The 13,185-nt window shown below is 43.7% G+C and overlaps 1 protein-coding gene across 5 annotated transcripts in view; it reads left to right on the top strand.

Annotated features, from left to right (window-relative positions):
• Positions 1–1,541: 1,541 nt before the first annotated feature.
• itsn2b (intersectin 2b) overlaps positions 1,542–13,185 on the top strand; it is a 48,019-nt gene continuing 36,375 nt past the window's right edge. For all 5 annotated transcript variants that reach the window (XM_063007643.1, XM_063007644.1, XM_063007642.1 and 2 more), the window contains exons 1-2: positions 1,542–2,083; positions 11,412–11,497. Coding sequence is in view for 4 of the 5 variants with exons in the window: in XM_063007644.1 (XP_062863714.1) it covers positions 11,491–11,497 (7 nt within the window). In the remaining variant the exon portion in view is untranslated. The remainder of the gene's footprint in view (positions 2,084–11,411; positions 11,498–13,185) is intronic.

The following is a 13,185-nucleotide window of genomic DNA, read 5'->3' as shown; positions in this document are numbered from 1 at the left end:
CCTAACTAGTGAGGATATTAAGGCATCTAGGATTTCGAACAGCCTTTTTCTCGGAAGCGTGCGTAGGATGACGTAAAAATGACATAAAATCCTGCCTATGTACAGACCTCCCTAGCTTTTCGAACACACCCATGGTCTAGAACCGCCACTGGTGCTAGCGTACTTCACCGCTGCGCCACCTGAGCGGTTATTGAGTCGGGATTTGTTGTAGCGGCCAGCTTGTGTGCCCTGAGTCTGTATTTTGTCAGTGTGGTTCTGTCTGATTTCAGTCACTGTACTCAGGTAAACAAATTAGTGCTGAATAATAATAAGAAGAACCTTTATTTGTCATTACACTTGCGTACAACGAAATGTAGTTTGACACTCTCCAAAATATAAAAGAGAAGAAGATAAAGTATTTACATAAACATGCATATTTACACAGGATAAACCAGTACAATTTAAAGTATGGATTTCAAGATACATAAAATTAATTATGGTTGAATATGAATATATAAAGTGACTGTGCTCTGTGGAGATACCAGTTAAATTTAAAAAAATGATGATTTTATGTTTAAATGAGAAAATGGTTTATGTACCTGTGCAAATACGCAATGTTCAAGGTCACAGTCTATGAGGTGTTGGGAGGGGTGATGGAGGCCACAGCTCTTGGGAAGAAGCTGTTCCTCAGTCTGTTTGTGTGTGCACGGATAGCCCTGTACCGCCTGTACCGCCTCCCGGATGGTAACAGGGAAAACAGATAGTTCCCAGGGTGTGTTGCATCCTTACTGATGCTGTCGGCCTTGTTCTGTAAACGGCTGTTATATAAACTGTCCAAGTTGGGGAGTTCGGTCCCGATGATACGTTCCGCCGCTCTGACCACCCGACGTAGGTCCTTCCTCTCTGAGGCTGGGCAGCTGGAGTACCACACAGTCATGCAGCTGGAGAGGACGCTCTCGATGGTGCTGCGGTCAGGCACGTGCACAGATAGACCCCTAGTGGTGCTCAAGCACCTGCCCTTTTGCCCTGGATGAGAAAAGTGCCCTTTCTGCTGGAGCCCAATTTTTTTCTACATTCATTAATATTTAAAAATAAATATTACCCTCTCTGTCATCAATTCCCCCCAAAAGTGTTTCACTAGTTTTGTTTTATTTAAAATCTTACTTATTTTGATGTGAAAGCCTGAAAAACTGCTCTCACAGTAATTTGTTGAAAATAGATACAAACATACAATATTTTTAAATTAAAGCATCACGGCCAAAACGCTGTGTAGGAAAAGTCACCTTTAGTCAAGTAGTTATTTTCATGCAAGCATTTATACTTCAACAGTTGAGGTTTACAAATGAGGAATTAATTTGCTAGGTAATTAACATTACAAACTAATATATGTAGAAGGCTGATTATAATGCTCTACGATATATAACAGCATACAAAAAATGATGAATAAATAGGAATATGTTATTTAGCTGTCTATTTGATTTTATTGGCATAATAATAGGCCCATTGTTAACATTAAATACCCAAAGTGGGTTTCTGATTTGAAATCAAAGGTAGTTCTTAAGTTGAGCTATTTTTTGAGGATTATTTAATATATTGTTTGGTTAAAACATTATTTTTTATTTTATTAATAATTTTGGCGATGGGTGCCCTTTTTTTTGGCTTGAGCACCTGCCCCCAAAAATGTCTGTGCACGTGCCTGGCTGCGGTAGAAGTTCACCAGGAGTTTCTGAGGAAGCTGAGCCTGTTTTAGCATTGTATTCCGTGCTTGGGTTTTACCTGATAAAGCTGGACGCCTTGTTTAGAATATTTGGCAATCTGAATGGGTTTTGTCACGTTTGGTTCACCATAACAAGCTTCTGACCCATTTGGCTTTCCACACTGAATTGAGACGAAGGGCCGTGAACTAGCTGCGTCAGCCATGTTGTTTCAGTGACGGCGCTGTTGCAACAGGTTGGCAGCGTTTATAGTCAGGGGTAAACCAGTAAAGAGGACCATTTCCAGTTTATTTAACTGGTTTTTACTTTGTGAGGGCGGCGAGAGCGGATATTTACGCCTATATGGGATTATACACGGTCGAACATGGCGTTGGCGTTTGCTGAGGAATGTAAGTAGCAATAGCACTGGGTTCAGTTTGTATTAGTGAGAGAGCTAGCTAGCTTTCCTCAACGTCTGACATTATTATTATTATTATTATTATTATTATTATTATTATTTTTGCTTCGAATATTATGTTACATTATTGATAAATAGAATTCTGTAACTTTAATTTACATTGTAAATGCTGTGCAAGTCAAACTGACGGTTTATTAAGGGCTAGCTAGCTTAGTGAACTTGTTGACAGGCGTTATGTGGGTTTCTCGTGAACCTGTATAATAATTTAACCAAAATATAACAAAATGCTTCATAAATGTGAATAAAAGTGTTAGAAAAGTCTGTACAGATGTTTTAACAAGAAACCTGCTGGGCCGGTTCGGAACGGGTCTGTCTGGCTGACAGTCAACACCAGTGTGTTTGTGTGTGTGTTGTGTGTGTGTTGTGTGTGTGTGTGTGTGTGTGTGTGTGTGTGTGTGTGTGTGTGTGTGTGTGTGTGTGTGTGTGTGTGTGTGTGTGTGTGTGTGTGTGTGTGTGTGTTGTGTGTGTGTGTGTGTGTGTGTGTGTGTTGTGTGTGTTTGTGTGTGTGGTGTGTGTTTTGTGTGTGTGTTGTTTGTGTGTGTGGTGTGTGTTTTGTGTGTGTGTTGTGTGTGTTGTGTGGTTTGTGTGTGTGGTGTTTGTGTGTGTGGTGTGTGTTTTGTGTGTGTGTTGTGTGTGTTGTGTGTGTTGTGTGGTTGTGTGGTTGTGTGTGTTGTGTGTGTTTTGTGTGTGTGTGTTGTGTGTTGTTTGTGTGTGTGGTGTGTGTGTTGTGTGTTTGTGTGTGTGTGTGTGTGTGTTGTGTGTGTGTGTTGTGTGTGTGTTGTGTGTGTGGTGTGTGTGTTGTGTGTGTGTTGTGTGTGTGGTGTGTGTGTTGTGTGTGTGTTGTGTGTGTGTGTGTGTGTGTGTTGTGTTGTGTGTGTGTGTGTGTGTGTGTTTGTGTGTGTGTGTTGTGTGTGTGTGTGTGTGTGTGTGGTGTGTGTGTGTGTGTGTGTGTGTGTACGCATTTCCACATTATAACGCCTCATAATGACCAGTGTATATACACACTGATCAGCCATAACATTAAAACCACCTCATTGTTTCTACAATTACTGACTGTAGTCCATCTGTTTATCTACATCCTGTTTTAACCTGCTTTCACCCTGTTCTTCAATGGTCAGGACCACCACCGAGCAGGTATTATTTAGGTGGTGGATCATTCTCAGCACTGCAGTGACACTGACATGGTGGTGGTGTGTTAGTGTGTGTTGTGCTGGTATGAGTAGATCTGTCCACTCTATTAGACACTCCTACCTATTTGGTCCACCTTGTAGATGTTGATACTGTTTGAGTCGGTCATCTTCTAGACCTTCGTCAGTGGTCACAGGACGCTCCCCACGGGTGCTGTTGGCTGGATATTTTTGGTTGGTGTACTATTCTCAGTCCGGCACAACACACACTAACACACCACCACCATCAGTGTCAGTGTCACTGCAGTGCTGAGAATGATCCACCACCTAAATAATACCTGCTCTGTGGTGGTCCTGGGAGAGTCCTGACCATTGGAGAACAGCATGAAAGGGGGCTAACAAAGCATGCAGAGAAACAGATGGACTACAGTCAGTAATTGTAAAACTACAAAGTGCCTCTATATGATAAAATGGACAGCGAGTGTAGAAACAAGGCTGATCGGTGTATGTTTGTTTCAAGCCACCTTAATAGCATACTGTCATGTCTGCCAGAACTGACCATAATAAAGAGCTTTAGTTGTTTGAACTGCGTCTGCACGTCATACAGAATAGTTCTCATACTTTCATAGGGGATTGTCACTCCTCTCATTCGCAGCTATAACAGCCCCCGCTCGTTTCACACTTTTGGAAGGTATCTGTGGAATTTTGTGGCCATTCAGTCATAAGGTCAGATGATGAAAGCCTGGTTCGCAAGCCAGTGCACTGCGTAGACGACTAATAGTGTTTCAATCAGGACTTAACACGGGCCTCTTCAACTCAACTCCCTCCTGGTCTCCTATGTCCACTATTAAATCCCTGCAACTCATCCAAAATGCAGCTGCTCGCCTGGTCTTTAACCAACCTAAACACTGCCACGTCACCCCACTCCTGCGTTTCCATCACTGGCTTCCTGTAGCTGCATGAATTCGGTGTAAAACACAGACGCTTGCCTACAAAGCCAGACCTTTGAGGTCTGATACACCCACTCTCTGGGTAAGGTCATAGCCTCCCATGACTACTCTTACCACTCCTATGCAGATGATACTCAGCTCATTCTGTCATTTCCTCCTTCAGACACACAAGTCTCGGCTCGCGTCACAGCTTGTCTGTGAGATATCTCACAATGGATGTCAGCTCATCGTCTAAAACTCAATCCCAGCAAGACAGAACTGCTACTTATTCCTGGAGATCAATCTCCAACCCAGGATCTAGTCATCTCTCTTGACCGTCTGATAATGTAAGGAGCTGACCTTCTCTTCTCATGTAGCCAACATGACAGGCAGTTGTATCCTAGCGGTTAAGGCACTGGACTAGTAAGCAGAAGGTTGCTGGTTCAAATCCCACCACTGCCAGGTTGCCACTGTTGGGCCCTTAACACTGAATTGCTTAGACTGTATACTGTCGCTTTGGATAAAAGCGTCCGCTAAATGCCGTAAATGTAAATGACAAGATCGTGCCGGTTCCTCGTCTACAACATCAGGAAGATTCGACCATTTCTCTCCATGGAAGCTACTCAGATTATCGTCCAGTCACTTGTAATCTCACGGCTGGACTACTGCAACTCCGTCCTGCCAGGTGCTCCTACGTCCACTATTAAACCCCCTCAACTCATCCAAAATGCATCTGCTCGCCTGGTCTTTAACCAACCTAAATGCTGCCACATCACCCCACTGCTGCGTTCTCCTCACTGGCTTCCTGTAGCTGCACGCATTCAGTTTAAAACACTGATCCTTCGAGGTCTTATAAAACCACACAACCTCAGAGCCACTAGTCTCGCTCGACTCGATCCCCAAGGTGCAATTACGACCTCTGCTGGCTGATTGATGGCGCCTGCACCGAGATGAGAAAAGAGTGCTCTCAGGGTGCGTCTCTCCGTACACAACGCTGAGCTGCACTGCACTGCACTCGTCAAAGCGTAGGTGATAAGATGCATACGGCATGCTGCCCACGTGTCGGAGGGGGCGTGGGTTAGCTCCGTTCTCCTCAATTAGAGCGGGGATCGGGATTGGTGGAGAGGAAGCATGACGCCCTGTCATTATAACTGGCTTGGTAATACACAAGTGGAACATTTATGGAACAAAAGGTAATTGTTTTCAGATAGGCGTGCCACATTAGGTCACACAACGTGCTCTTAGTCTTATGATAAAAGGTAAAAGGGAGAAGCCAGCAGTCCGTCAGAACAGATGACAGTTACACAATAATCTGTAAGCAATCAACGGCACTGCAATCATCTTCATTCCTACACCCAGCACAACATCAGAGACGTGCATCTCTCTCTGTCCTGGCGTTAGTCCCGCAATGCAGGGTCCGCTCTTGTGCTCTTGTGCACAGTCTTCTCCATTTGGCGTGCTCTAGGGTGTCTTCGGGGGCCTGCCACTGTATCTTGGGTTGTCCCCTTGGTCGGCGCCCTTGGGGGTTCAGTTGCAGGGCTGGCAGGGCTGTTCGGGCCAGTGAATCAGCCTTGCTCCGCATGACGTGTCCATACCAGCGCAGCCTCGCCTCTCCCGTCCCCTCTTGGATACGGGCGATGCTCAGACTTTTCCGGGCGTCCTAATTGGTGATGTGGTAGTTGTAGGGCAGTTGTAGCCTAGTGGTTAAGATACTGGACTAGTAATCAGAAGATTGCTGGGTCAACCCCCACCACTGCCAGGTTGCCACTGTTGGGCCCTTGATCAAGACCCTTAACCCTCAATTGCTTAGTCTGTATAATGTCTGTATAATGCAAGTCGCTTTGGATAAAAGCGTCGTGTTTTACGGACGCCGGCCAGCACTCTGTACCATAGAGGGCCACTGGGCGGACGACGGTCTTGTATATTTTGGCCTTAAGATGGTAAGACTTAAGACTTGGTGCCACTTCAGCCATGCCAGGTTGACCCGTGCTCGGGCATCGGGAAGGGAGCCAAGGTATTTAAATTGAGAGATGTGCGTCTAAATCAGTAATTGCTTTGTCAGTGTATAGATAGAGGGTTTTGAAATTGCCCCATTGTCTGAGAGCCCCTCCTAATTTTGGGGCATTAAAGACAATTTCTTTTTAAATGAAACCACAATGCAATAGGATCCCTGCCATTCTAAAGCACTCCTGCCGTATCGACAACTGATGGGAGCACTGACGGATCCTAACGTTATGCAAATCTATTTTTTGCATCAGCCTTGGCTCAAGGCTGCAGAAAAGTCAAACATTTCTCACCATCCTACCACAGACAACTCAAAGCTGTAATTGGTCGCCAGTCTTTTCTCTTGGCACACTGAGTACTGTATATTCACATGCCATTTTTGTTCAGAAGGTCGGTACAAAGCACCTTTTACTAATTGCAATGCCTGTTATACAGTCTGCTGGTGTACGCCTTTTCCACCGACGCGGAACGGTTCCGGTTCTGGTTTGCGAACTTGATATTGAACCGGTTCCGCGTGTTTCCACAGAAAAAAAGAGGTTCCAGACAGCGAACTAGCGTTCTAATCTGGCACCACAGAATACTTAGTGTTTCAGCGCGAACCGTGACGTATTCGGTGGGCGTGTCAGTGTAGCGGTTTGGGTGCTTTGCTAAACCACTATGCTGGAGTCTCGTATGGAGCTCATCGCTGCATTTTTATCTTTTAAAGTTCACCTGATTAAATTTTGATCCAGTTTGCCGCTGATATTTTCTTATTTTCTTATTTTCTTAAAAGAGATTATAGTAGCGTGAATCGCATTGTATTGTGGGTAGAGTGTATCGTTACATCCCTACTAATTACTGATGCAGTTACAGCCTCTGCTGGCCGGTCGAGATGGTGAATAATGGAGATCAGTGCGAGACTCTATGTACGTGATCCTGATCCGCCCTGGAAACGTCGGCTCTGGCGCATATGACGTGAATGCAGCCTTACTGAAGCTAAACGTATACATTAGAGATGGGACGATCGATCGGCTAGGAATCGGTATCGGACGATTTTTTATCACAATATGCGATCGGCCGATATTTCCTAAATGTAGCCGATCCGATCGTGTGATATATAAAAGATCACGTTAAGTTAACAGCTCAGTGGATTGATCCGGACTTTGAGCTACGAAGCACCAACCATCACATCACCATTCATCAACCATCGTACAGAAACCATCGTGAAAGCTCTTACGATGTAATTTTGCTGATTGTAATATTTACTTTAAAAAGATAATTCAACCCGGTCACATCTGAGTCGATTCTATCAGCACGTTATATAAACTCCTGGTTCACTTTGGTAAATCGTGAGTGGTTCTTACTTGTGATGTAAATGAGAACAGAAGACGTTACAGAGCCAATCAGAGGCAAAAGTTTATTCATTAGCAAATTCGTTAGTTCAGGATCATCTGCTGAACTTTTAGGATCAGAAAACTTTTAGCTCCTTAGACGGAACGAGTCTGACTCGGTTACAGATCTGTGGTAATAGCAGTTTAATGAAGCTTTTTAATGTAAGAGAGTCACACAGAATGTTCTGTAGTAGCTGGTGTTTATTTAAAACCACGACATTTAATTAATAACAGTAAACACGGAGAGATAACCGAGAAGAGAAACTTACGCTTCACATAAAAACGAATCAACGAATCACTTATAGCGATACTGTGAACAAAGCGTCTCTTCTAAAGGCACAAACACACACACACACGCGTGCGCGCTGCTCCGGTTTATCTTTACTGTGAGGCTCTTTTTAAGTTTATTTACTTTATTTACTGCTAAATACCCCCCCCTACCCCGATCGGAATCGGCTATCGGCCGATGTCCCTGAAAGGAGATCGGAATCGGTGCCAAAGACCCCGATCGGTACATTTCTAGTATACATACAGAGAATATATCTGAGCTTATACTGTATAGGTGTCCTTCAGGACACGTCCGTCCGCCCACACATCCTCAAGATCTGGGTAAAAGTCGAGCCGCGTTCTTTTAAAAATCCTTCTACTTCCTGTTTCGGTTCTACTTTCCTCCAACATCATTCTTGGTCCGTTGTTCAGCCACACAAAGGGTGGAGAGAGAGCACGTGGGTGGGTTGTGAACAGAGGTGACATCATGGTTCTATCTTAGGTATTACCGGTTTTAAGATCATTATCATACAAATAGTGAATCTGGACCGTGTCAGCATCAGATTGGCTTTGTGGTCACTTGCAGTATTTACTTGTAATAATGACTGTCAGCCAGAGGTGTATCAGCAGACCGACTAATCTCAATAATAATGGACTTTTAGATAATACAAGGTCAGTGATGGTTTAGCTTTTCATAGCTGAAGCTACAGACAGGGTGGAGCACGTGGGTGGGTTGTAGACAGAGCTAGCATCTAGATTCTATCTACAGACAAGTATTTTCTGGTTCCACGTCGTTCAAACTAAACCAGCACTGTCATTGTGTTCAGACCTGCAGTGCTTACATAGTGCGTCTATTATGTTTTGATTACGTTTTAAAAAGGTTTATTCATAATTTAACTCCTCATCTCAACAGTCAGTGTTTGTTTAGCTTTTCGTAGCTGAATCCCAACCCTAGTGTCACCTTTTGTAGACCATTGAAGTGGAAATTCACCCATAAATAAATCATTAATCATTAACAAACACCTAAAGTGTTCAAGCTGATATATTATTTACTCCTGCAAGTGCCACACCGTACCTTACCCCAGAGTGCATATATACACCGATCAGCCATAACATTAAAACCACCTCCTTGTTTCTACACTCACTGTCCATTTTATCAGCTCCACTTACCATATAGAAGCACTTTGTAGTTCTACAATTACTGACTGTACTCCATCTGTTTCTCTGCATGCTTTGTTAGCCCCCTTTCACCCTGTTCTTCAATGGTCAGGACCACCACAGGACCACCACAGAGCAGGTATTATTTAGGTGGTGGATCATTCTCAGCACTGCAGTGACACTGACATGGTGGTGGTGTGTTCGTGTGTGTTGTGCTGGTATGAGTGGATCAGACACAGCAGCGCTGCTGGAGTTTTTAAATACCGTGTCCACTCACTGTCCACTCTATTAGACACTCCTACCTAGTTGGTTCACCTTGTAGATGTAAAGTCAGAGACGATCGCTCATCTATTGCTGCTGTTTGAGTTGGTCATCTTCTAGACCTTCATCAGTGGTCACAGGAGGCTGTTGGCTGGATGTTTCTGGTTGGTGGACTATTCTTAGTGAGTTGTTTAAAAACTCCAGCAGCTCTGCTGTGTCTGATCCACTCATACCAGCACAACACACACTAACACACCAGCACCATGTCAGTGTCAGTGCAGTGCTGAGAATGATCCACCACCTAAATAATACCTGCTCTGTGGTGGTCCTGTGGGGGTCCTGACCATTGAAGAACAGCATGAAAGGGGGCTAACAAAGCATGTAGAGAAACAGATGGACTACAGTCAGTAATTGTAGAACTACAAAGTGCTTCTATATGGTAAGTGGAGCTGATAAAATGGACAGTGAGTGTAGAAACAAGGAGGTGGTTTTAATGTTATGGCTGTTTAAATGGTCAGTAATAGAATAGCCAGTAGAATATGTTTGTAATTTAATGATCATTATTTTACATGGAAAAATATTCACTGTCACACACAGACCTTCATATCAAAGCCAACTTTACTGTATTTGCTTAGCATCTGTGTGTTTATTTAAGTTAAAGGTCACGCCAAGGGTGGTGCAACTGCTTATTCTGTAAATATACTGGTGCTGGAGGTACCCGAGCATTTCTTGTACTGTGTTCCATCGACAAGTCTTTCCTGTCGGAATCCTCTCGCACTGGTCGATCATGACTCGGTGAGCTCCATAAAGACATGGTTTGATGAGTCAAATTTTTTGCGCCACTTACTATTGGTTTGGAATAGGATGTTTAACATTATGTGGTGTCCACATACTTTCTGTCATATATCTTACTTCCCACACATAACAGATGCTAAGAATGTTTTATCCCAGCATGCTTGAAGTAGATAGTCCTGCTGGGCGACATTCTCGTTTCCTTCATGCCGCCTGTCAGATCTTATACGCTGCACTGTGCAATTTTTGGTGTCCCGTCTGCAGCTGAACATTTATAGTCTCACGCAGAGATGGGGACTTGAGTCTGCGACTCACAGACTCTACTTCAGACTCGACTTCGGACTCGTTTCAAATGACTCGGACTTGGAATACCCTACGTAGTGCACTTTATTTCTACACTACATTTTCAATATATGTTTTATGTTTATTATATTGACTCTAGCCTAAAGACTCGTGACTTGACTCGGACTCTAGCCTAAAGACTCGTGACTTGACTCGGACTCTAGCCTAAAGACTCGTGACCTGACTCGGACTCTAGCCTAAGGACTCGTGACTTGACTCAAACTCTAGCCTAAAGACTCGTGACCTGACTCAAACTCTAGCCAAAAACTCATGACCTGACTCTGACTCTAGCCTAAGGACTCGTGACTTGACTCGGACTCTAGCCTAAAGACTCGTGACTTGACTCGGACTCTAGCCTAAAGACTCGTGACCTGACTCGGACTCTAGCCTAAAGACTCGTGACCTGACTCGGACTCTAGCCTAAAGACTCGTGACCTGACTCGGACTCTAGCCTAAAGACTCGTGACCTGACTCGGACTCTAGCCTAAAGACTCGTGACTTGACTCGGACTCTAGCCTAAAGACTCGTGACCTGACTCGGACTCTAGCCTAAAGACTCGTGACTTGACTCGGACTCTAGCCTAAAGACTCGTGACCTGACTCGGACTCTAGCCTAAAGACTCGTGACCCGACTCGGACTCTAGCCTAAAGACTCGTGACTCGACTCGGACTCTATCCTAAAGACTCGTGACTCGACTCGGACTCTAGCCTAAAGACTCGTGACTCGACTCAGACTCTAGCCTAAAGACTCGTGACTCGACTCGGACTTTAGCCTAAAGACTCGTAACTCGACTCGGACTCTAGCCTAAAGACTCGTGACTCGACTCGGACTCTAGCCTAAAGACTCGTGACTCGACTCGGACTCTAGCCTATTATTATTTCTGAATAATCAAACTGAATGACGCCGTGTTTATTTATTTATTAATCTTTCTCCGACTGCTGAGTGGAGATGTAGGAAATCGTCGTCCTGCATTATTAATGACTCGATGTTTCTTTTTATGTCCGTCTCAGTGTCCGAGTGCAGATGCTTGAGCTAGCCAGCTGAGACCAGGTCCGCGGGTCCCCACAACCCCCCCAAACACCTGCAACCATGAATGGTAAGCCTATGTCTTTATATCTGTGTGCAGTTAAATGAACGCATTTTAATGATTTCACAAGAACATAGATGGCTTTGTTCACTGTTCACTTGTAGGGGAAATTAGATTTTGCTGACTCAGCGTCACCTGTTCCCGGAATTGTCCGGAATAGATGGCTTGTAGATGTACGAGAGGATAAACATCATCTTTAACCACTTAAACCTATTGAATGATTTTAGCATTTAGAATAGAATAAAATGTACACTGATGAGCCATAACATTAAAACCACCTCCTTGTTTCTACACTCACTGTCCATTTTATCAGCTCCACTTTGTAGTTCTACAATTACTGACTGTAGTCCATTTGTTTCTCTGCATGCTTTGTTAGCCTCCTTTCACCCTGTTCTTCAATGGTCAGGACCCCCACAGGACCACTACAGAGCAGGTATTATTTAGGTGGTGGATCATTCTCAGCACTGCAGTGACACTGACATGGTGCTGGTGTGTTAGTGTGTGTTGTGCTGGTATGAGTGGATCAGACACAGCAGCGCTGCTGGAGTTTTTAAATACCGTGTCCACTCACTGTAGGGCTGTCGCGCTAACCGCAATTTTGAAATATCGCGGTATAGACCAGCCAACCGCAGGGCATGCTGGACAACCGCAACACCGCGATATTCACGTTTTTTCTTTCTTTCTTCTCCTTTTTTTTATTGTTGCAGGTCCATCTTGTTTTATACGCTTACATTCGTGCGTAATAAATGTTAAATAAATTCATAATGAAAATGAGCTAGGAGCGACATTTTCCCGCAACCTGTTCTCATGCGTTGCTGCTGAGTGTCAGGCTTTGTGTTTTAAAATGTAAACAATCGCAACAGGAATTATAGGCAAGTTTATTAATGATTAAATTGAGTTCACACTCAATAAATACTTGTAATTTAGACTATATTCAAACAGCCTCGGCGTACTGAAACGAATAATAACTTGAAATGTAGTATATATTGTTATGTTAATTATACCTACTAAATAGATGGTTAATAGTGGCGCGATAACCAGGCTAGACTTTCTCTGATCTCTAAAGTCGCATGCAGGTTCAGTACATCTACAGTGTATTAATGCAACGAGCACCATCAGAGAGGGTTTTAGTACCGAGGGGAACATCGCTACCCCACTCAGATCCTCTCTAAAACACATCAGGTGAACATGTTGGTTCGTCTAGCGCGCATGATAACGCAGGTTTAAACTCTTACAGACTTTATTCTTTATTCTATTTTTTTTGCCATATTTTGATTAGATGTGCATTTAAAATATTTAGCCTAAACACTTTTTTTTCGTTTCACAGTGTATATCTAGCCTAGGCTAGAAGCTTATTTAAACCTTTTTTTAATAGAGAAAAGACGCGCATCCCTGCTCTGTTCTGTATTTAACAATAGCCTAAACACGCATTTCATTGGTCTTAAAGCCGTCTCATCTTTGTCATTATAAAGCAATAATATATCGAATCATAGCCTAACAATAAAGCTTGTTTATATAGCTCTAAAATCCAGATCAATTAAGTAATTTTCAAAAACAACAAAAAAATTGCGATATAACCGCATACCGCGATATTGAGACAGGCTGAATACCGCAAGGGGAAATTCTGTCACCGCGACAGCCCTAACTCACTGTCCACTCCTACCTAGTTGGTTGACCTTGTAGATGTAAAGTCAGAG

The sequence above is a fragment of the Trichomycterus rosablanca genome, chromosome 13 (genome assembly GCF_030014385.1).
Source record: "Trichomycterus rosablanca isolate fTriRos1 chromosome 13, fTriRos1.hap1, whole genome shotgun sequence".
In the NCBI taxonomy this organism is placed as follows: domain Eukaryota; kingdom Metazoa; phylum Chordata; class Actinopteri; order Siluriformes; family Trichomycteridae; genus Trichomycterus; species Trichomycterus rosablanca.
This window is presented reverse-complemented; position numbering and strand designations above follow the sequence as displayed.